General features: G+C 33.1%; 5 protein-coding genes, 8 non-coding genes and 1 pseudogene across 14 annotated transcripts in view; 9 read left to right on the forward strand and 5 right to left on the reverse strand.

Annotated features, from left to right (window-relative positions):
• The window catches only part of LOC149898459 (uncharacterized), a 28,365-nt gene extending 27,423 nt beyond the window's left edge, over positions 1-942 (forward strand). The window contains exon 3 of the mRNA XM_090115055.1: positions 14-942. Coding sequence (XP_089971181.1) covers positions 14-865 — 852 coding nt within the window. The 3' untranslated portion in view covers positions 866-942. The remainder of the gene's footprint in view (positions 1-13) is intronic.
• A 633-nt stretch (positions 943-1,575) lies between these two features.
• Positions 1,576-2,772, reverse strand: LOC149898462 (uncharacterized). The gene has a single exon (XM_090115056.1). The coding sequence runs from the start codon at positions 2,597-2,599 to the stop codon at positions 2,090-2,092; it is 510 nt and encodes a 169-aa protein (XP_089971182.1). The 5' UTR covers positions 2,600-2,772; the 3' UTR covers positions 1,576-2,089.
• A 1,041-nt stretch (positions 2,773-3,813) lies between these two features.
• Positions 3,814-3,928, forward strand: TRNAL-CAA (transfer RNA leucine (anticodon CAA)). Its single transcript has 2 exons — positions 3,814-3,851; positions 3,884-3,928. It is a non-coding gene; the product is annotated as a tRNA-Leu (tRNA).
• A 289-nt stretch (positions 3,929-4,217) lies between these two features.
• On the reverse strand, positions 4,218-4,289 carry TRNAE-UUC (transfer RNA glutamic acid (anticodon UUC)). The gene has a single exon. It is a non-coding gene; the product is annotated as a tRNA-Glu (tRNA).
• Positions 4,290-5,477: 1,188 nt separating this feature from the next.
• Positions 5,478-5,551, forward strand: TRNAN-GUU (transfer RNA asparagine (anticodon GUU)). Its single transcript has one exon. It is a non-coding gene; the product is annotated as a tRNA-Asn (tRNA).
• A 459-nt stretch (positions 5,552-6,010) lies between these two features.
• Positions 6,011-6,082, forward strand: TRNAC-GCA (transfer RNA cysteine (anticodon GCA)). The gene has a single exon. It is a non-coding gene; the product is annotated as a tRNA-Cys (tRNA).
• A 578-nt stretch (positions 6,083-6,660) lies between these two features.
• Positions 6,661-6,742, reverse strand: TRNAS-CGA (transfer RNA serine (anticodon CGA)). Its single transcript has one exon. It is a non-coding gene; the product is annotated as a tRNA-Ser (tRNA).
• Positions 6,743-7,021: 279 nt separating this feature from the next.
• Positions 7,022-7,139, forward strand: LOC149898468 (5S ribosomal RNA; annotated as a pseudogene).
• A 1,017-nt stretch (positions 7,140-8,156) lies between these two features.
• Positions 8,157-13,636, forward strand: LOC149898469 (glucose dehydrogenase [FAD, quinone]-like). The gene is made up of 4 exons (XM_090115085.1): positions 8,157-8,411; positions 11,153-11,307; positions 11,785-11,899; positions 12,274-13,636. The coding sequence occupies exons 1-4, from the start codon at positions 8,157-8,159 to the stop codon at positions 13,597-13,599; spliced, it is 1,851 nt and encodes a 616-aa protein (XP_089971211.1). The 3' UTR covers positions 13,600-13,636.
• Positions 9,956-10,074, forward strand: LOC149898470 (5S ribosomal RNA). The gene has a single exon (XR_016458058.1). It is a non-coding gene; the product is annotated as a 5S ribosomal RNA (ribosomal RNA).
• LOC149898471 (5S ribosomal RNA) lies at positions 11,608-11,726 on the forward strand. The gene has a single exon (XR_016458059.1). It is a non-coding gene; the product is annotated as a 5S ribosomal RNA (ribosomal RNA).
• A 230-nt stretch (positions 13,637-13,866) lies between the features above and the next one.
• On the reverse strand, positions 13,867-15,627 carry Gadd45 (Growth arrest and DNA damage-inducible 45). The gene is made up of 3 exons (XM_090115105.1): positions 15,353-15,627; positions 14,631-14,847; positions 13,867-14,385 (listed from the first exon to the last, which is right to left on the reverse strand). Exons 1-3 carry the CDS (start codon positions 15,412-15,414, stop codon positions 14,167-14,169), a joined length of 498 nt encoding a protein of 165 aa, XP_089971231.1. The 5' UTR covers positions 15,415-15,627; the 3' UTR covers positions 13,867-14,166.
• On the reverse strand, positions 14,891-14,962 carry TRNAD-GUC (transfer RNA aspartic acid (anticodon GUC)). The gene has a single exon. It is a non-coding gene; the product is annotated as a tRNA-Asp (tRNA).
• Positions 15,628-15,707: 80 nt separating the features above from the next.
• LOC149898474 (electron transfer flavoprotein beta subunit lysine methyltransferase-like) overlaps positions 15,708-23,503 on the forward strand; it is a 42,218-nt gene continuing 34,422 nt past the window's right edge. Inside the window, exon 1 of one of the 2 annotated variants that reach the window (XM_090115103.1) lies at positions 15,708-15,909. The gene's annotated coding sequence lies outside the window, so the exon portion shown is untranslated. Of the gene's footprint in view, positions 15,961-23,503 lie in introns of both variants that reach the window. The other variant, XM_090115104.1, reaches the window with a different exon arrangement.

Below are 23,503 nucleotides of genomic sequence, written 5' to 3' on the forward strand. Positions count from 1 at the left end.
TATTATTTTTCAGGAGGATACCACCAATCGCAAGAACCGTCGACGTGGCTTCTGGAAAAAAGTTAAAGTTCGTCCAATAACAGAGTCTTTCGAGGTTGCCGAATCACAGTATTACCCTAATACAGTAAATACACTTGGACAAAGCATATCAAAAATATCCTCTGATAAATCGATTGAAAGTAACAAGAAGAAAATGAAAGTAACCACATACAAGCCAAGTTTCCAATTTATAAAGGATTTCTATGAAACTGATGACAGCGCCTTTGATTTATCGGCCGATATCGATATTCCTAAAATAAACGCAACACGCCAGTACGACGCTATAACTCAAAAAGTTGAAGCAAATACTGAACCTGCCATGAAGGAAACAATGGCCGATATCAGTCCTGGTGATATGGACTGGGGTACAGGATCCCCAGATCCAACATTAGAAGATGCATCTTTCTATTCGGAACCTACACAGCCAACCATAGACAGATCAGACGGTTTTAGCTTCATGGAATATCTATTTGGAATGCAGTCGAGCGAGGAAACTCTACCAGTGAAAAATGAAACCAGGGAAGAGTCCACCAAAGCATCTGAAAGTGCATTTGAATCGGAGACAACAAAAGGAACAACCGACAGTTACATACCTGACGAAATAACAGCCGATAGTGTAACAGAAAATTCAGCTATTACTGAAGATCAGAAAAATATTGGCAATGACGCAACAGAAAAATCGCAGGCTGTCGAAAGTACATCAGCATCTAGTTTTATGGATCCTTCAAATGTAATAAGTACATCCATGTCTACAGAGGTATCCCATGAAACCGAAATTTGCTTTAGAGGTAAATGCATTAAAACAAAGAAGGACTTATTATTATAAAAAGTGCTATTGAGTTCAAACTTAGTGTTACGGGAATAGTGAAAATGTGAGAGGACACTTGGTGTATAGACTATATTGTTATAAAACTTATTTATATTTTAATGAAATCCTGTAAATAGCTGTCTAGCCCTTTACTTGATTTCATTTTTATTCTGACCCTAAATATGGCTATTAGAGTCAATTAATGTTGAAAGATTGAGGCTCTTTGCGCTAACAGTCTTAAAAGTATGGTTAAAGTTTACCAATTTTTTATATGAATAGAATGTTTAAAGAAAACTAATATTTATAAAAAAATTTTATTAAATTTAAATTAAACTATTGTTGACAACCCTATATGATTATGCTTTTATTGTAAGTTTGTAAAGATGTTACATGCCAGTTTACAGAAAGCACATAATTATTTCATAAATGTAATTTTCAGTTAGGGTTGCCACATAACAATAAATAAAGGTTAGTGGAGTATATTTCAATGTAATATAATTAACTCAATTATCTTAAGATTTTATATTTTTGTACTATAGTATTTGACTGAAAGTATTGTGTAATCAACTAATGCTAAGCTATATTATATCTATTTATTTAATGTATTTACTCTGACTAAGGGTATTCAGTGAAATAGTTTCTTACCCCACCCAAAGGTTTTATGTAATGACCACTCTAGTGGTTATGTACCATCATTGTATATTTTTACAATAAAAATAATATAAAAAATTAAAACATATTTTATTTCTCAAACCCTATCTATGTATAAAAATAGAATACAACAACAAATTATAGATCATCTATCTTATATATATAAAAGAAAGTCGTGTTAGTTACTCCACTTATAACTCAAGAACGGCTGAACCAATTTAGCTAAAAATTGGCAGGGAGGTAGTTTAGAGCCAGGAGAAGGACATAGGATACTAAATATGTACCACGGGCGAAGCCAGGGCGGACCACTAGTAAATTATAAAAATAACTTGCCAATCATCCCGGGGTACCAAACATTATAATATATGGGTCATTGAAACATGCAATTTATAATTTAAAGCTAATTATAATGGTTTTACTTACTAGCTATTACTTGGCAGGGAATATATTAAAATTAAAATTTAAAGAATGAAAAAAACAGAACATACACTGTCGGTAATAAAACGTTTCATCTTTCACACCATTCTCGTGAGGTGTCCATATTAGGTTCAGCCTTTTGTCAATACATACACTATGTTACACATTTTACTTTCAGTCTATTATTTGACAATCATCATCATCTACCACACCACCATCCAAAGCATCTTTTAATATATTTTCCCTGTTCTTTTTGAGTTCACTATTAATAAATGTCCGTTTGTCTTCCTTAATTCTCAACTGAGCTGTCTTTTCTTCACTCTGACGAGATTCTAGTCGCTTTGTTATTGTGTAAATATTCACGGTAAAGTCTTCTTCAATAAATGCTAAGTTGATAGCAGGGCCAGTCTCTACAGTACACAAATTTTCTTGTAACATCCCTATATAAGTAAAACTCAAGTCAAATGAACACGGAATGGGCACATATATGTTTATTTTATGCAATTTATTTGGTCTGGCTACGATATACAGAGTATCTATATCTTTATTGTAACAATATTCGGTATCGTACATGAGACGTTCATCAACTAAATAAATATACAAATGATACGCCAACGATATTTTTTCTTCATTGGTGCAACCGAGTGCCCTCATATCTTCCTTAATTTTCGCTTCGACGTCCATTGCTGGGGTCTTTATTTTATGAATAAATAAATTTATTTTGAAAAATGATAACCTTAAATGTACAAACACTGCTATGAATTCAAAAATGTATACAAACTTACGTCAATGTCAACTAATATTTCAAATAAACATCTGACAGGCTGACAAGTACGTATTGTAACAAGTACCTATTTCAATTCATTCAAATATTTCATACATTGAGAGATTATCCATAAAATCAATAAGTTAATATGATATAATATAAGTATATCATTAATAAAGTTTTTCATCGGTATTAACTTTTTTTCCAAAAATCGTTTCTCTGTAATGAAAATATGTCTAGTTATATCATATATGAGCACTGTCAAACGCATTATTTATCTGTTGCTTTTTGTTAGTGTCAAAATGAAAATGTCGAAACGACAAAAATCACCGCGAAAAGTTTGTTGCGGACTTCGATAACGTTAATTGTAATTACTGTATGAGAAAAACAGTTCTTTGTTTGTATGTTGATACAGTTTGTAAGTTTTAAGTGAGTGCAGAAATTTCCATTAATATCGCAATGTTTTAAACGTAGGAATATGGTATATCTGCACGTACGAGTGGTAAGTACTAAGTACTGTTTCTTATTATGGTTGATCTTATTCCTATTTTTCATTCAACTATTCTGTGTTCATACTTACTTGTTTGTGCAAGATTGCTTTCAGCATATTTTCTTTTAAAGTTTTCATTCATCATTAAAATACTTGTGAAATACTAGGTACGTGTTGGTTTTATTTAACTTAGGTACCTATTGCTAAAAACCGCGTTTGATGCATTTTGTGATTTTTTTTACAATTGCTTACAACTACTTAGCCATTTACTAGTAAAATTATGAAATATGAAAAATTGTTGGTAAGTAAAATATGGTAAAATTAATAAGTTCTAAATTCAAATTTTGCAACGATAACCACTGGGCAATGACATCTACCGGTAATTGTCAAAATCAGCATACATACATTTTCGGTAATAGTGTAGAAATGAAACGGAAGATGGCGCTGTTTTTAAAATTTAATTAGTAATATGAAAATGTTTTGTGTTTTAAATGCACGTTTATAATCACATTTATATATTTTAAATTGATTTAATAAAGAACAGAATTTAAACTATCATTATAGATAAGTGCTTTTTATTATTTATAAGGTTATTGTATAAACCTGTGAATCTAATCGATAATTTCGACGTGTCTCGTATCTGTCAGGATGGCCGAGCGGTCTAAGGCGCCAGACTCAAGGGAAACCTTACCTGCTGAGCAGGTTTGAGCTGTTCTGGTCCTCTCTGAGGGCGTGGGTTCGAATCCCACTTCTGACAAAACTTTTTGACTTTTTTTTCCCAGAAGTTATATTGCATTTTTTTCTCGTAAGTACATTTTATTGGTATGTTAAATGTTAACCAACTTAAAATCATCCATTAAAATTTTTTAATATTTGAGAAGTGCACAAGTTGCTAAGTTCACCTTTTGAGCATGGTGTACAAGTTGAGAAGTGCACCAAATGCGTCAAACCCTTGTTGAACACTGTCCCTATAAAATTTTATTGTTAATTTCTTGACATGCTATCATATTATCGTAATCACATTGCAAAAAGAATCAAAAAGGATTTTCCCGTACCGGGAATCGAACCCGAGCCTCCTGGGTGAAAGCCAGGTATCCTAGCCACTAGACCATACGGGAGTTATTGATGTTGTTGAATTTTACAAACATAAAAAACTACTTATTATCAATAGAATTAAAAAAAAATTAGAAACCATTATTCCATTAACCAATATTCAGGTATAAATTAATTATTTTAAAATATAAACACAATAAACGAGCAGCTGTGTACAATATACCAGTTACACGCTAAGGTTACCTTACAAGTTACACGCTAAGGTTACACGTTTGTCAGCAACATTATGTACGCGCCACGCGGTCGAGCCTCCAAAATGATATCCATGTATTATAACTGCTAAAATGATTAAACAGCCGCGATTCTGCTACATAAATATAATAATCTTCTTATATATAAAAACTAGCTTTCCGCCTGCGGCTTCGCCCGCGTTTTCAAAAAAAAACCCGCATAGTTCCCGTTCCCGTGGGATTTCCGGGATAAAACCTAGCCTATGTCACTCAGAAATGATGTAGCTTTCCAACAGTGAAAGAATTTTTCAAATCTGTCAAGTAGTTTCGGAGCCTATTCAATTCATACAAACAAACAAACAAAAAATCAAACCTTTCCTCTTTATAATATTTGTATAGATGAATCGAAAAATGTGTTGGTAAGCGCATAACTCGAGAACGGCTGAACCGATTTCGATAATTATTTTTTTATTATATTCCTTGAAGTACGAGGATGGTTCCTATGTAGAGAAAACGTAAATATTATGTACCACGGGCGAAGCCGGGGCGGACCGCTAGTTAAAGATAAAATTACATAACGGAGCAGACCCTGTGTGGACCCCCGACCCATGTATTCACGCTATAAAAGTCACAACTCACAATGTATCAGCACAGACTAATAATATTTCAAATAGCATTTTTTGAGACTTGAGTCGGTCGAGTACCTTCAACTTACATAATAGAGACATAATATTATTAATTTATTAGCTAGCGACTAGTTATTATTCTGTGATATTATGTAATTGTTGATAATATACATATTATAGGATCGCACGCGCCGCATGACGAGCGTCTGCAACGTTGTCGCTCCGTCAACACAATTTGAATGCAAGTTGCGAGCATTCTTCTTGCAATCATCATATTATTGATGTGAGTGTGCGCATCAAGTGCGCATGATGTGCGTATTATAGTCCTGTATAGTATGTAAATGTATCATTTTAATTCTAAAAGATTCACATCCTTAATTTTGTTGCGACATCCATGGCCTCCGTGGCGCAATCGGCTAGCGCGTTCGGCTGTTAACCGAAAGGTTGGTGGTTCGAGCCCACCCGGGGGCGGATTGTTTTGCCTTTTTTCTTTCAATTTTTAAACATACTTTTATAGATGTTTATTACAATATTTTTTAGTATTTTCGAAAAAATACTAAGTGATAAAGAGATTCAGCTATAGACAAAGATATAATATAAGCAATCAACAATTTTAGAAATTGAATTCAAGAAATTTTTTGAAAATTTTTGAAGTGAAACTTCTTTATCGGGGTTGGAAAAAAATTAGTGTAACATTTTTTTCGTTACGCGTGACATTTTTCCGTTACGCGCCATCTTTTTCTTATCCCTACCACGCCTGATTCGACGTTTTTATGTAAAGTTGCATATAGGAACATATTTTTTGAAAAATAAGGTCATAAAGTTTCACTTCTTACGTGTGTAGTACACTACTAGTACACGCACACATTTTTTTTACTTATCGATCGTGATAAGATGAATAATAGCGTTATTTTTACTTCAGTCATCAGCGGGGATATAGCTCAGTGGTAGAGCATTCGACTGCAGATCGAGAGGTCCCCGGTTCAAACCCGGGTGTCCCCTTAGAAAAACCTTTTTGTTTTTTTTTATAATATACAAACTTAGTCTTATCAGCATTTCACTATGTACTTGTCCTTACCTAGTTAGGTAATGAGTAAATGAGTGACTATAAATTGACTAGTTTCCTTCTTTCGGTTCATTGAACTATCTTGGTCTTCAAGTTTGTAAATTGAGACTAAATTATTCACACACCGTTAGTATAGTGGTTTTTATCAATTGACCATATTGAGAACTATACCTACAACCAGAACCTAAAAATGAAAAAATCGATCCAACTCATAAACAAATAAATGTTTTGTGTATTAAAATTATGAAACGGGTCGACTCATAAAACTTTATAAGTTATAACAAAACCTAAGGTTAAACATAAGATTCATAAGAACCACTACTTCGTTTGTAACATTTTCAAAATTCATGTAAGTAATGATTAATTTTACAACGCTTATAAAAATGATATCTGCAAACCTATTAAGAAATACTGGAACGCTGGAAGTATTCATAATTGACTGCAAAAATAATACAAAAGTACTGCTGCCTGCCTCTGTATCGGTTTTTATTTTCAAATATAACACAAAAAGTTTCGCAGCCGGTAGGATTCGAACCTACGCTCCCAGAGGGAATCTGATTTCGAGTCAGACGCCTTAACCACTCGGCCACGACTGCTACACGACTCAGTTCGAATTTACAAATAACTTTATACAACAAAATATGCATTAAACTGATCGACATCAAATTATTTTTATATGGTCAGAAAATTTCGTGAATTATTTCTTTCGGGCTGAAAACTTGTTCAATAATTAAGATAAACGTATCGTTAAGCATCGTGACTGTTTTTTTTTTTGTATATACTAAGAATTGTTGTAAAAATCTGTACTAAAAATGATTTTAATTGAAAATTAATTCTCGAAAACAAACCTTCATAATATTAATGTTTTAAAAATTCGATACGTCCATATCACGTTGAATACACCGGTTCTCGTCCGATCACCGAAGTTAAGCAACGTCGGGCGCGGTCAGTACTTGGATGGGTGACCGCCTGGGAACACCGCGTGATGTTGGCTTTTTGCTGTTTTTTACCAGACTACGTGCTTCATTAAAATGTGATGTGACCATATGGCTTTTTACTGTTTTTTACCAGACTACGTGCTTCATTAAAATCTTTAATTATTGTAATAGTCGCGTAAAACAAAACACTAGAAAATACTAACATGAAATATCATTTTTTATAAAAATGCAGGCTTTGCACTACTACATGGAAAGTGTGCACTTTGACATTAGAGCATTAATCAAGTTGTATAGAGATCACGTACAATATGACTCCTTCATACCTTACACAAAAGCACACCCCGGACACTCCATACAAAATGATCGTTTTGACAGTCACACTGTAGAGACTGCAAATGTGTGTGTTAACGCTTTATGGTTGGCACATTTGTGACTAGCGTAAAAAAAAATTCGCGTTTTTCTGATGAAATACATCCGTAAACAGCACAATATCTAACCATTTTCTACGAAAAACGATAATCACAAATCCAAAATAATAAAATCACTTTAAGTCAATTTGATTAATGTTGTCAATCTTCGTTGCGTATCGTCCTTGCAGAAAAATATGGCCCATTTTATGTCTGATCGCGCGGAGGTGAGGTAAGTTTAATTTTGGCGGGAGGCGGAGAGTGTCCGTTCTGTAGCGTTTAGCTACTATTATGTATTCTGTGACAAAAGGTTGTAACTTGTAACTAAAATACGAACAAAAGACGAGTTATATAAAACTAACTACACTAATTATGTATTAATTATCTGATAAATTTAGATGCATATTAGTCTGTCTTCATTACCACCACTACAAACGTAAGGATCAGACCTATAATAATATGGTCTCTACTTAGGCTACCTGTACTATTAACTATTCTGTGCTTAGGCATTGTGATTTATATTCTAATAGTATTCATTATTTAACCACCACTGTATAAAAACATAATTTAATTATTTAATAGTTCAAATTTCAAAAAAGGTAATTCTAATCATCTTCCAATTATTTACATGAACATATTGTCAATTTTCATTTATAATTTCAGCCATGATTTGGCAACCCCTAAATCTCACGGAGGTATGTCCTGCCAATAGTCATCTGACTGCATGTTCCTATTTGGGATATGCTTTTTTAAATGTGCTGGTGCAATTGTATGGAGATTCTTTAGATCGACGTATACAGGAAGATATTGGAGTTCATGATCATACTGAAGATGAAGAGCATTATGATTTTATAGTGGTGGGAGGGGGCTCGGCGGGGTGTGTGGTGGCTACAAGACTCAGTGAATTCCCGGATTGGAAGGTATGTTTTATATTTGGTTATGTTATTGTAATTTGTAATAAGGTGGTATAAGCGTAAAAATCTGTATGCAATGTGTGTAACATAGTACATAGTACATACACTCGATTCAGTAGAATCTATTATTAGTTATTATTATTATTACATATAATAAATCTGTAGAAGGGTCAATTCTGTACATTGAAAATATTAAAAAAATAAATAGCAGGGGGTGTTACTGGATCGATACCAAACCCAAATATGTGATTAAAAAATTTTTTGTCTGTCTGTCTGTCTGTCTGTCTGTTTGTGAAGACATCACGTGAAAACTAACGGTTCGATTTCGATGAAACTTGGTATAATTATACCTTATTATCCTGGGCGTAAAATAGGATACTTTTTATCCTGGAAAAATACGTAGAAAAAAAATTAATCTTAATTTTTCAGTTTTATCCATAGACGTTGTTCTGTAGAACCGCGAACACGTTGCGTATTATTATAGGCCTAGCCGTATTTGGGTCCAATAGATATTTATAAGATGTCATTGGTAGAGTTAATCAAAATGGAGACCATCCACGCGAAGACCGACATCCGCGCGGACGGAGTCGCGGGCGGAAGCTAATCATATTATATATAATCATAGCCCAAAATTCTTATCTATGCCCTTTCAATGTTAGTTGTAAAGTCTACAAAATAATACAAATTTATTATCAGATGTCTAAAAGCTTTTAGGTATTGCAATGCGTGAGCGTAATGTGATAAAAGATATACTTACAGATTAATGATCTAAGCTTACAGATAATAATAATTATATCTAATGGACTATCCCGCCAATACTATAGATTTGAATAAATAAATGTTTGAGTTTGAGTATAAATACAATTAACAATATATTTGGTAGCTAGCACGTTCGTAATTCGACTTTGTCGTCATCTTTGTATTTTGGAAGACTTTTAATCCAAAAATACATTTTTTTTATGTGAATAAGACGTAGTACCGTAGTAGGTAGGTAATTAACTAATTATCTGTGGTATGAAAATAATGAACTGAAATGAATATCAATAGACAAAATTACCTTGAACATGGAACAATATATTATTTATAAGTACATATTAATTTTAATATTTTGATAATTAAGTTAGCACGGCAACAAACAATTGAAATAATAAATAGGTAATAACGTGCATAAAGTAATTAAGATATTAAGTACACAGATATTGTGTATAAAGAATCATATTTAGTGTTAATCATATAGATGGACAGGAAAATTGGTTTAAACTACTTTAAAGTGTGTCAGGTACAAATTTGTTTTAAATTCGCGGTAAATGATTTTTGAATTAATTAATTGAACGAGAATAACAAAGACTTTAGAAAAATATGTTTGAAGCACGTTTGAAGGTATTTTATGAGTGATGCATTATAAGTACAATCAAAAAGGTAGTATGTACTACCATGCTTACTACAAAAATGATGGATGAATTCGAAGATACAAAACTAAAACTTTGTTCAGATAACGTAGTGAAGTTTCAAACTGTAATCAATTGATCCTAAATTTCACATCGTATGTCGCCAACGTCCATACCACGTTGAATACACCGGTTCTCGTCCGATCACCGAAGTTAAGCAACGTCGGGCGCGGTCAGTACTTGGATGGGTGACCGCCTGGGAACACCGCGTGATGTTGGCTTTTTACTTTTTTTATTTTAAATACGTATCCAATATGTTATAATTTTTCTCCATAGATACAGCTTTCCGAATCAGTGGTAAATATTAAAAATAATTTGGAAAATCCAAAAGTGCACGCCTCATAATTTTTTTTAATAAATATTTATTAATTATATTATTTTTGTTTATTTAATAACAATTAAACCACATCGAATCAGACCCTGAAAAATGAAAGGGTTCTATTCCTGAGCATACTCAAGCGTGAGAAAAAAAAAGACTCGATTAGTAAAGTATTTCGGTCGCTATCGTGTTAACAAGAAAAAGGACCCGCACATACAGACACACGGACGTCCAAGACAGAACTTTTTTAAACTGTTTTTTAACTAGTTTAAATAACAAAAATGACATCAAAAATATCATGAACGTTAAAAATAGTGTTTTTTCTTAATATGTGTGTGTATGTATTATCTTACAAGTGCAATGTATGATACATAAAGACATTTTTTGACCTCCCTATCGCATTGGGTAAACTGTAATGGTAGGAATGGTTTTGTATAAATAAATAAATAAATAAATAAATAAATAAATAAATTATAAATTTGAAAAATCAGATGTTTTGCGCGAAGTTGAATAAATATTAAATAAATGTTCGAGTTTGAGTTAAATTTATATTTAATAGAAAAGACACGCAATTACTATTACTTGTATATTATTACTAGCGGTCCGCCCCGGCTTCGCCCGTGGTACATATTTACGTTTTCTCTACGTAAAAACCACCCTCGTACTTCAAGGAATATAATAAAAAAAGAATTATCGAAATCGGTTCAGCCGTTCTCGAGTTATGCGCTTACCAACACATTTTGCGATTCATTTTTATATATGTACTAGCGGTCCGCCCCGGCTTCGCCCGTGGTACTTATTTACGTTTTCTCTACATAAAAACCATCCTCGTACTTCAAGGAACATAATAAAAAAAGAATTATCGAAATCGGTTCAGCCGTTCTCGAGTTATGCGCTTACCAACACATTTTGCGATTAATTTTTATATATAAGATAAGATTAGTCTGTGCTATTACATTTATACATTTCATATTTTCCAGGTTTTACTTATAGAAGCTGGACCAGAACAACCAGACATAACCCTGATACCAGGGCTGCATAACTCTCTGATAGGTTCGAATGTCGACTGGGGGTATAGTACGGAGCCGAATGGAAAGAGTTGCTTGGCGTATGGCGGGAGGTGTTCGTGGCCGAGGTAGGTTAAAAATAAAGAAATAAGTGATGACAATTTATGTTAAAAAAGTATGTTTTAAATAATAAAATAACTAATAAGGTTTGGAACGAAAGTCTGTTCTAGTCTAGTCTAGAAAGATGGCTAAAATTTGAATTCAATTGTGAAAAATATCAGTAAAAAAAGTAAAAAGCTGGAATGTGCTACAGCCTACACAAAACTTTCTGAATAACTGGACCACGAGATTAATTGGCAAAAAAAATTAATACATAGTTTTAAAATTGAACTAGTTATCAAGTGATTCTAAATTTCAACACATACATCGCCAACGTCCATACCACGTTGAATACACCGGTTCTCGTCCGATCACCGAAGTTAAGCAACGTCGGGCGCGGTCAGTACTTGGATGGGTGACCGCCTGGGAACACCGCGTGATGTTGGCTTTTTGCCACTTATTCTTTTGATTATTTTCTATGTTTTATTTTTTTGTTATAATTTCAGAGGTAAAATGATGGGCGGTTCCGGGTCCATTAATTCAATGTCGTATATAAGAGGAAATCGTCTGGATTACGATCGTTGGGCAGCGCTAGGTAACAGAGGTTGGAGTTATGAAGAAGTAAGTTTAATTTCTGCTTAATATTTTAATTCTACTTGAAGACTGATAGGGTTAGGTTCATCACTATTAAATTTTACTTTTAATGTTAATTTCAGTACTGGTTGGTTTTTGATGAATTTGTAATTAACTGCGCCTGCGCATTTATGCTAACAATAATGTAATACTTAATCAACATGACGTACACGTACGGACGTACCTCTCTTATAAAAATCAATTATAATATTTTTAAATAATTAACTTTAAAGCAAATACCCTAGTTCCTTAGGCTAGTACAAACTATCCTAATGCTTTAAACCTTTAACTGCTTTAATTTCTGAATTATGTAACCCATTTTATTATTTTCTAGTATTAAAAAGTAAAGTACATTCTTACAGGTATTACCATTCTTCAAAAAACACGAAGACAATTTAGAAATAGAAGAACTAGATAGAAGATACCACGAGATTCACGGAGAGCAACCAATACAAAGGTTCACGTATATTGATAATGTAGCTAGAATGATTACCAAATCACACATCGAAAGAGGTTTACCATTAACAGACTATAACGGGGCACATCAGGAAGGAACGAACCAAGCGCAAGCTTTCGCCAGAAATGGAGTAAGATGGTCCGCAAACACAGCATTCATTCAATCAGTTAGATACACGAGAGAAAACCTCGTGGTTAAAGTTAATTCAGAAGTAAAGAAAGTCTTAATAGAGAACGGTGAAGCTGTCGGTGTTATTTATGAAAGAAACAATAAAAAATACACCGCATACGCGAAAAAAGAAGTCATACTAAGCGCTGGATCTATCAATTCCCCACAATTGCTAATGTGGTCTGGAATTGGGCCAAGAGAACATTTAGAATCGCTCAATATTCCTGTGATAATAGACCTGTCTGTTGGTGAAAATTTACACGACCACGTCACCTACAATGGTCTTCTAGTCGCTCTGCCTAATGGAACAGCCACGACTGTAAATGCGGACGAATTATTTTACTACGTTAAAAACTTCTTCGACATGTCCCCACATGAACGACCTTTATCAGGGAACGGTCCAACGAACTCGATTGCTTTTCTTAAAAGTAAACACGGCTTAGCCGCTCCTGATGTTCAGTATCAAGCTGATCACACGAGTTCTTGGCGGGAATTCATTAAAGATCCTGCCGCGTACAATGAAGTGGCCATACTTCCGGCATCGTTTTACGATGGTATCGTTTTGCGTGTGATGAATATAGCCCCAAAGAGTCGAGGCAGACTTCTCCTAAATCCTAATGACCCATACGGTCATCCACTGTTATACGCTAATTACTTTGATGATGAAACGGATTTCCTTCCGTTGTTACGTGGCACTAGATTTGCTCTATCATTAGAAGATACGCATGCCTTTAGAAGTAAAGGGGCATATTTTGTTCGTACACCATTACCGTATTGTGAAGATTTCGAATGGGGGACGGATGACTATCTCCTATGTGTAATGAAACATTATACGTCTAGTACATATCATCCCGTGGGAACTTGTAAAATGGGTCCAGAAGATGATGATACAGCGGTTGTAGATCCAGAATTAAGGGTTTATGGAATAGATAGGCTCAGAGTAATAGATGGTTCCATAATGCCTGTAGTGACTTTGGGTAATACGAATGCACCGTGTATGATGATTGGGGAACGTGGTGCCGATTTTATTATCAAGTACTGGGCAAATGTAACACATGTATAGGGTTGATAATTGTTCCTACTAGGCTAAGGAGTATTTATTTTTGTTGAACCTTGTCTTTGCAAAATTATGTAAGAAAATTAACTTGATGGATTATCAAGATATGGATATATCCATAAATATTTTCAAACTTTTCAAGTATTGAACGAAATTATTAAATACATTCCTTATTTTTATATTTCTTTACTATTTACCATGTTTATAGGAAAGTTTAAATATGAATTCATATGTATTTATCATCTTAGTTTGAAATAAAACCACACATTGTTCACTAATATTTTATTGTAATGCTACAATATAAACAAATTTACAAGGGTATAAAATATCTTCATCTTATCTGATTAACAATAATTACAAAAGCTCCTTTACTTCATCACCATCATTTTCTAAATACAATGTAAATACAGCCAAATTGGCTTCCTGACTCCTCAAACAATGTACAATATGCTACGCTATATTAACAAGTCCTTAAGGACAAACGTAACAATAAATGGCTTGTACGCCAAAACGATACTGGGACCATGTCGGTCAATATTTTTTTTTTCCAAAAATTTTCTAACAGCAAAGTTTTCACTTCTCTGGTAGTTTGATGACTGGGACCTGGGTGTAGCCCCAGTTAGTTTCGCAGTGGTCAATTAGATCTTTCTCAGATTCTGATAGCACAGAAAGATCAATTTCTGGGCAATCAGTGTAGGGATCCAAAAAGGGGTAGTGGATCAAAACGCAGGTGAAATCTAATGATGTCTTGCTGCAGCCCAGTAACTTCTTCAACTTTTCTTCTGAATCGACCTGTAGACAAAAGAAAATAAAATGTTAATAAACCACATATTTTTTACTATTAAGCTGATACCCTCGTATCAGCTCACTACGAGTCTTGGGAAATTCTAACACTGATACTAGATGGCGTTATTTATAACACTTTATTTGTATAAAATACCATCAGATGGCGCTAAAATAATATTCTAGTTTTAACATTACATCAATAGGTGGCACTACAAAATTTTAAAACCAAAATTATAAATTTTGATGCTTACCTTAATAGTATAAATGTCGTTTTCCATGCAAAAAGCCTGTAACAGAACTTCTTGCATGTGTGTAGCGCTGTCACCCGGCCTTGCTTCAGCTTGGATGCAGAAAAGGGCTCCATTGCTGTTCTTTGATAGAAACTGTAGCGCCGGCATGAGTCCAATTGTTAGTCTCTTCTCCACACAAGCACGCCTGAGCGCAGACTTGATGCACTGTCCAATAGGACTGAAAAAGAAAAAAAATATAAGTAAAACATAAAAAAACTCATCTCCCCGGCGGGGAATCGAACCCCGGTCTCCCGCGTGACAGGCGGGGATACTTACCACTATACTACCGAGGATTTCGTAACCATTGTGAAATTGTTTGGACAAATGCTCTTATGTCGGGGTTTTATCAAGTAAAATTATCAGAGAATGAACGTTTTAAATTGTTTTATTATTTCAAACTTTGAATCAAATGAATGCAGTTTAGTAATTTAATAATTTCTAATTTTTTTTATCAGATAAGATAACATAATATGTAATTAACAAAAAAAAACTTCATTAAAATTTAAAAGTTGTGTTTACAAAACATATCTAGACGACATAATAGTTTTTAATTAACGCACTGTAATTACATTGAAGTTGTGTAATATTTAGTTATTAATATTATGTAATATTGGGACTATTTCCCCCATCTAATAAAAATAAAAATATATCGGTTAAAGAAACTTGATAAATAAAATATTTACCTTTTGGCTGCAACTCCACTGAAAGACTCCGTCTTTACGGGAACCACTGAATCGTTGTACATTTTGATGCTTTTTAAATTAATACTCCTCAAATTTTCACAAATTTTTGCCAACTCAGACTCGTAACGAGTAATTTTCACTAACACTTTTCACAGAGCACTGAAATCCTCGCTAATCCTTGTTATCTCGCTTGATGGCGCTCGTAAAATATGTCGCAACTATTTCACAAGTTCACAGAATAATCAGACGTGAATTCACTACGGTAGCTTCGAGCGAATGACGAAAAGTATACGTAAGCAACCTATATTTATACAAATAACCACGCATGCGCACGAAAATGAGCATGTGTGCGTAGCGCCGGGTCAGTGTTGTGTGTGATTCCACGAAATTCGCTCGTAAATTTCGATGTAGTGGTGTTCGTAGACAGATTTCAGTGATACAGTGCGCATGTGTGCGTCGGGCATTTCTTTCAATGAAATTTCTGCAATACTTTACAAGTTCGAACGTGTTGTGTGGCCTTTCCAGTGAGCTATTGATCTGCCCCGCCGCCCTCGAAGGTATGGAAGTGCGGCGACAGAGGGGAAAGAGCGTCGACCATTTGTGCTAAGGTTATCAACATTTTGTGTTGGTGTGAGTGCGTTTTATCCAAGCGTGCGCGCGCCAAATGGAATTCCCGCGCGGGTTTATCGTTGATAGGAAAACTGTTGTCGGATCGTGTATTTCCTAATTGGGTTATTTGACGGATACTGAATTTGTTGCGATATTAGGAATTCTACAACCTTGGCGCTTTTTTTTAATTCAATGTCTTGCGAAGTTTTTACATATTCAGATTTCCAATAAAATATGCATTTGTTTATTCCACTGAACATTATAATTAATAGGTACTGAATTCGTATTAGGGAAAAGCCAATGTTTATTTTCTCCGAATGATTTGAATCGTACCTACTTACTTGTAACTAGTAATTACTTTTGAATAAAATTCTCAAAAGCTTTTGTGAATGTCAACAATATGTACTTGAAATCTAAGGGTATGTTATTTATTATTTAAGTAGGTATAATTATTTATGTACATAAAATTATTAATCCTGATTACTGTAGACTCCTTGCTTTGTGGTTCCAAGATGTTTTAGAACCTGATCTAATTAAATTATTGTCACTTTTTAATACATAGTAGTAATTTCTCACGAGGATAAGTTCATGCGTATTGCGTACGCCGTACGCAGTATTGTGATAAAATATAAGGTAAATGTTAAAACAACGTTTTTAGTTAGATATTTAAATAAGGAAAAGATAATGGGGACCAAAAATATTTTAGTTATTTTTTAAATAAATCCTTTTCAAAATTGAATAGGGATAAAAATTAAAATAGGTAGAGTATTTTAATAGATAGTGTAAATAAGATACAATTAATATTATATGACCTATTTTTACGTCTTTCTTTGGTATAAATTTCCTTTTCTCTTATAAATATCTGTGTTTGATATAAAAGTACATAACTAGGTTAGCTTTTCAAAAAGTGGATGGATCTGTGGATATGAGTGATGTATAGGTATCTGTATAATCAAATATACTATTTTCAGTCTATACTTTGATTGGTAAGTAAATGATAAATTGTATTGAACTAAACTGTAGGTACTTTTGAATTGTCATAACATATCAATGTTGTGACAATTCAAAAGTGCTTAAAAAATAAAAAAATGTTTGAGTTTGAGGTTAGAGCTGCGGTCTCTAGTTCGTAGTCTAGGTATATTCACCGTGGTAATATTTAAACAAAAGATAATACAGCGTATGCTTATAAGATCGCATAAAGATAAGATACATACCTAGTAGAAACTACTGTCTTAGTGGTTTTCATGAAATACACTCACATCTATCATGGTACTGATAAATCGATACTTATAATTTTATAATGTGTAATTTAAAATTAGCGATAATAGGTAATTAACATGTTAATAAATGGACGCATTTCTTAAAAAAACTATACTTGTATGTACCTTATATACTTATTTGAAACCAACGTACAACATTAACTCTACACAGGTACATAATATTATTTCCATTTTAATGCAAAAGGGTAATTTTTAATGTTTGTTAATGTACCGTACCGACTTACAACTTGCTTTCTATAAGTATGTAGACCAAAATTGTATCTAACATACCTATATCATGTTAATGATAATTTTTAAGAATTCATTAATATTATATTTTGTGTCTTTGTTTATCTAGACGAAGTGACTAGCTAAAATTAAGCGTAATAAAGTAGTAACTAGTAACCCATATTATCACAATCACGTTAGTAAAACGCGTATTTCACTAAAATCTTAATAAACAAAAGATAACGCAAGTTCAACGTTATGAATATCATATAGACTCCACGTGATAAACAATCTGTAGTAAATAATTATTATTATATTACTATACGAAATTTCATGGCCAATATAACACACAATATATTAACATAGTATTATATTATCTTTGATAGTAACAAAGTTATATTCGGCTATTAATTTAATATGTACCTATGTATTTTTAAAATTGATTTTAGCATCTATCTGTCAGCCCATGGCTTTACATAGAGCACATCGTCTATACAGGGTGTCCCACTATTGGTATACTAAGCGCGAAGGCACTTGTAGTTTTGTATACAATGATCACGTAAAAAATACTTAAAAACAACAAAATTACATCAAAAAATTTTTGGTAAATTTTTCCTGAAAATCCATGTTTTCTTCTCTAGCTTCGCGCAGCCGGCATAATATACCACTTCACTAATGTGAGCATTTTGTCTATGAAAACATAATCTTAAACGATAGGTAACGTGCTGGTAGCAAAGCTTGGTGGGTTGCTTGTTATGGGTGTACACTGTACACATAGAGTTTTTAGAATTATTTATCTATTTGAAAAAAGCTGCGTCTGGAAATTTATAAGTATTTTTTACGTACTCAGCGTAGGTATACAAAACTATAACCACCTTTGAGCTTAGTATGCCAACAGTGGGACACCTGTATATCGATTGACCTTAAATTTCAAACCCTTCTAAACATCCCTTAAAGATAAATATTTTATTGTATGTAACCATTCTTTTTCGTGTCCCTTCGTCCAGCATACTCACCATGGAATCCTGATATTTCATGAATGTCAAAAAACTGTTCTGAAATAGTGCTAAATAGTGCCCAAAGGAAAAAAATAGTGCTCTTGTACTTGCGAAGTTATAGCCATAGTTCGATGAGTATGCTGGACGAAGGTTTCGCCCAGCATACTCACCTCCGTCCGGAGAATCTGTATACGCTTCAAACATAATTCATACTTCAAAAAATAGTTCCCAAATAGTGCCAAACGGTGCCCAAAAAGAAAAAACAGTGCTCGAATAACTTCGGAGTTACAGGCTTCGTTCAGTGAGTATGCTGGGCGTAGGTTCTACGCCCAGCATACTCACCTCAGTGCGCGAATATCGAACGAGCTATAGGTACAATTTACGTCTCAAAAAATTGTGCTTGAAATAGTGCCCAATATCAGTCCAATTTTTGCTTGACTTTTGACCTAGAAAACCATTAAATTTGATTGTAAACTTCTACATACATTACATTGAGTACAGTCGAATACAATATTATTAACTTTCTTTCTAACAATTTTTGTCTTGTGTAAATTATTAATTGTCTATGTAAGGGAGTATTTACTTTAGAATCGCAATATTTTTAATTACACATTATTTTAATAATACTTTATAATAATATGATTAAGCCTTCGCGCGTCGCATGGGACCCCGGTAGCTAGGAACAATGATTTTATATATTTTGTCTAGATCACGGCGCTTGAAGGATTAAGATATCAAATGAAGTAAATCATGCATGAAAAATAAAGTTGCTGTTATTAATGCTTACATTTCAACTGACAAAATTATTCAAAATAATCATTTTCCGGATCAAGGACGGTACCACAACGTTTACGGAATTGACCTGTATTCCTCATGTGATAAAGTTCAATATAGTGTGGCAGTAATGGATGCACGTACGGTCAATAGGTATGGGGCTTACGACGCGCGGCGCCCGCGACGCAAATGAATATGTTTATGTTTAAATACTAGATGCCGCTGCCCTAACATCTTACGATTATTAGACAAGACTGATCTGTATTTTGAAGGTGATAAGGGTCCATTTTGTGTCACAAAGCAATCGAAACGAACAAGCGCTTCTCAGTTTCTTTGTTTGTTTACTTCGTCGCACATCATTATAATAACGCCGGCTTTTGAGTTTGACTAACTACATAGTGGGTTGCAAAACCAAACAATGTGTTGGTGATGTCATTATTTACCTATATAAAATTGTGTATCTAGTACGTAATCAATATAGGAGCTGCACCCAAATCAGTAAGTATATTTCAATTTATAATAGTGGCATTTAACTAAATTGATTTTACACTCATTCATTAATTGCACTGTAAAACTAGGTAGCAAGCGAGTTGTTTTTTACAAAAACACGTTCATTTTTTCGTTGAATATGACACTGTACACTTAAAATTAAGGACATGCTTAAGAAGTTTTAAAAATGGGTACCTACTTAGTTACTTTTTTAAAGGTTTGATGTAGGTAGGTACACACATAATAACGTAATGTAACTTGTTTGTTTGTTGACTGTTTTTATTCAGACAAACACACAATGCAATGAAGTAATAGACTTCATTTACGCTTAAAGTTTCATTCATTTATTATTATTTATAAAATATATAATAATGCATTTAATCGAAAGTTTTTGACATGTGAGAAAATACCATAATTATTGTCAATAACATGAAGTCTACAATTAGAAAGTTTAATATTTTTGTCCAAAAACATGTGTCGACGACTGTACCCCATTTTACGTTAGTATGTAGAAGTTTACATTAAAATTTAATGGTTTTCTAAGTCAAAAGTCAAGCAAAAATTGGACTGATATTGGGCACTATTTCAAGCACAATTTTTTGAGACGTAAATTATACCTATAGCTCGTTCGATATTTGCGCACTGAGGTGAGTATGCTGGGCGTAGGTTCTACGCCCAGCATACTCACTGAACGAAGCCTATAACTCCGAAGTTATTCGAGCACTGTTTTTTCTTTTTGGGCACCGTTTGGCACTATTTGGGAACTATTTTTTGAAGTATGAATTATGTTTGAAGCGTATACAGATTCTCCGGACGGAGGTGAGTATGCTGGGCGAAACCTTCGTCCAGCATACTCATCGAACTATGGCTATAACTTCGCAAGTACAAGAGCACTATTTTTTTCCTTTGGGCACTATTTAGCACTATTTCAGAACAGTTTTTTGACATTCATGAAATATCAGGATTCCATGGTGAGTATGCTGGACGAAGGGACACTCTTTTTCTTAAAGTTTAAACTCAAAAAAATTCATTCAAATCGATACTGCTCGTTTTTCTGCTTTGCTTTGCTTTTTCCGGACAAAAAGGTAAATTAACATACCTACTTCTATGTAAGCAAATAGTACATTTACTGTACATTTTCAGTAAGTAATCGACTATTTTACATGAGTATGTAATTATGTTTTCTGGATGAATATTATATCTACAAGTACTTATGTTTTTTTTGTCTCTCTGATTACTGATACATTTTTATTTTTCTTGAGAAACATAGCCCATGGACTATATTTTTTTTAATTGTTACCCATTTTATAACCAGAACAATAAAATAATAACATTTCCTATACGTCTACATTAGCAATCAAACGATATAGTATAAAGGTTCATGTGTATCGATCGCTAAGGTCGGGCGTTCACTGGGAGACCTTGAAGGCGTTCAAGGTAAGGGTTGATCGACTTTATAGGGGCACGCTTTGTGTGGTAAGGGCATAGGATAAAGTGTAGGGCAGATGTTTTGGTATGATAAAATAATAAGGTTTATTTTCGTAAAAAAAATTCCATGCAGTTGATTTATTTTTACTTTCGTTGCATCGACTTTCAAGGTACAGTTACTCAATGCAATATGAAAGTTTGTTTTCGCAACAAAGGCATATTAAGGATATAATATGTATAATCTTATAAAATTCATCTAAAAGCCATTTAAATATCAATTAATTGCAAATTAAAAAAAAATCTTTAAAATATATCATGCGCAATCATGTTTATGGCATATATCATAATTCATAAACAATGGCATAAACAGGTTCTACTTGTCAAGGATATATATGTATACCTACGATAATTTAAAAACAAGCGTAGTTACATAGTTGTCTAATTTCTAAACCGTAATTTCACTAATAATCTTATCAAAAATAGTACACCCATTGCCTAGGTACAATAAACTAGACAGTACGACACAGATTAAAAATAAAAGTTCGTCAACCCAAAAGTGCGTAGTAGACAGTGCAATGACCTATTTTCTCAATGTGCAAGGTCACTGAACTTCGCCTATCATTCAAATAAATAGAAATTACATTTATGCGAAGGTTCTTTTTATGTTTAGGGATTTTTTTATGATTTTTATTTTAAGGGATTTACCATATTATTATTTTTTTGACATAAATATATGTACCTATTTCTATTACTGTACGTAATAATTTATTATGTAACTTATTTCGATATCGTTTATTATATATCGTTTATAATAAACAAACGATTTTCCTTTAAAATTGTATTCAAAATAATGCAATATTTTCCTCATTTTTTAAGTTTTTATTATTGCCATATTAATGTTTAACGAATATTAATAGTGAGATTATTATAATATCCTTATGGGTTTATTTCGGTAAAATACCCAGTTATGATACTCCTGTTTGTAATACAAAAGTAAAAGTGTGATTGGAAGAATGTGAAATATTTAAAACATTCTTGATCTTGTAACATTTAGTTGTTAACCTTAATATTGAATTCACGTACAACGGCATTTTGTGCTTTTGTGATTATTTTTAAAGGGATTTTGAATATCAATTAAATGAAAATACACAGTAATATAACAGTAAGTGTAATGCTAAAATTAGTACCTACGTGTTATATTTATTTCATTTATATTGATTTTTCGCGAGTAATTAGTTATTACCTTAGTAGTAGCTGTACGTATGTATAATATGTATAATATATTCAACTGTTGCTTGTTGCTTATTGTAATCTACATCTACACTAATATTATAAAGAGGAAAACTTTGTTTGTTTGTTTGTTTGATTGTAATGAATAGGCTCATAAACTACTGGACCGATTTTAAAAATTCTTTCACCATTCGAAAGCTACATTATCCACGAGTAACATAGGCTAGGTTTTATCCCGGAAATCCCACGGGAACGGGAACTATGCGGGTTTTTCTTAAAAACGCGGGCGAAGCCGCAGGCGGAAAGCTAGTGTTATTATATTTACAGTTCAAAGAACATTACCTGCTGCAAATGATAGTGCAAATATTACAAATTACAATAAAATACTAAGTATTTATTTTTATCCGTCCTTTGTTCTTGTCTTTAAAATTATTATCAGCCATGTAGCTAAGCCGATAAATGTATTATTCAATAAAAAGCAATTAATTATTAATCCATTAGGATTTACGAAGAAAAGGTTCAAAGTACGAACTAATTGTATAAGTAATTATCTTTTAAAACCGTATTAGCTCGTATTCATAGACTTTTTAAGATACGAAATTGGTATAAAAATATGTGTTAAAATAGCATTCAAAAATGTGTAAAATTAAATTCCGTGTAGAGTTAGTTCTCATACCTTAGCTTTAGGTATAACAATATAGTGTTATGTGCTTAGGTTACGTGTTATCAGCTGTTATCAATATGCTGCAATTACACCTGACCTAATAATCGTACTAATTGCTCTACTTTGTTTATATTGTTAGTTTTGATTTTGATTTGATAGAAATTACAAGACGTGACAGACGACAGTTGACACTATATCTTTGTCTGATAAAAACACATATAATGTCTACCTACACTAAGAGCAACTATGGAGTTTCTTGCCAGTTCTTCTCCGTAGATACTGCTTTCCGAATCGATGGTAAATTTAAAAAATATGTAATGACGTTTCAAAAGTGCTTCTAGAAGAAGTCTAATTGAATAAATAAATGTTTGAGTTTGAGTTATGAGTTTTAAAAAATTAATCTTTGATCATCTGATTAAATCTGTCAATTACTAATAATTATTATTATAATTCTGCATCTGTGCATCTGTTT

This window comes from Colias eurytheme, chromosome 22 (assembly GCF_061535395.1).
Source record: "Colias eurytheme isolate Ceu_HAF_F1 chromosome 22, ilColEury1 Martin Lab GWU primary, whole genome shotgun sequence".
In the NCBI taxonomy this organism is placed as follows: domain Eukaryota; kingdom Metazoa; phylum Arthropoda; class Insecta; order Lepidoptera; family Pieridae; genus Colias; species Colias eurytheme.

Coding starts and splice junctions, on each gene's coding strand:
- LOC149898462 (XM_090115056.1), bottom strand. CDS start 2,599: ATGGACGTCGAAGCGAAAATTAAGGAAGATATGAGGGCACTCGGTTGC.
- LOC149898469 (XM_090115085.1), top strand. CDS start 8,157: ATGATTTGGCAACCCCTAAATCTCACGGAGGTATGTCCTGCCAATAGT. Junction 8,412..11,152: donor GTGAATTCCCGGATTGGAAG/GTATGTTTTATA, acceptor CATATTTTCCAG/GTTTTACTTATAGAAGCTGG. Junction 11,900..12,273: donor GAGGTTGGAGTTATGAAGAA/GTAAGTTTAATT, acceptor ACATTCTTACAG/GTATTACCATTCTTCAAAAA.
- Gadd45 (XM_090115105.1), bottom strand. CDS start 15,414: ATGTACAACGATTCAGTGGTTCCCGTAAAGACGGAGTCTTTCAGTGGA. Junction 14,848..15,352: donor AGTGGAGTTGCAGCCAAAAG/GTAAATATTTTA, acceptor TTTCTTTTTCAG/TCCTATTGGACAGTGCATCA. Junction 14,386..14,630: donor ACGACATTTATACTATTAAG/GTAAGCATCAAA, acceptor TTTTGTCTACAG/GTCGATTCAGAAGAAAAGTT.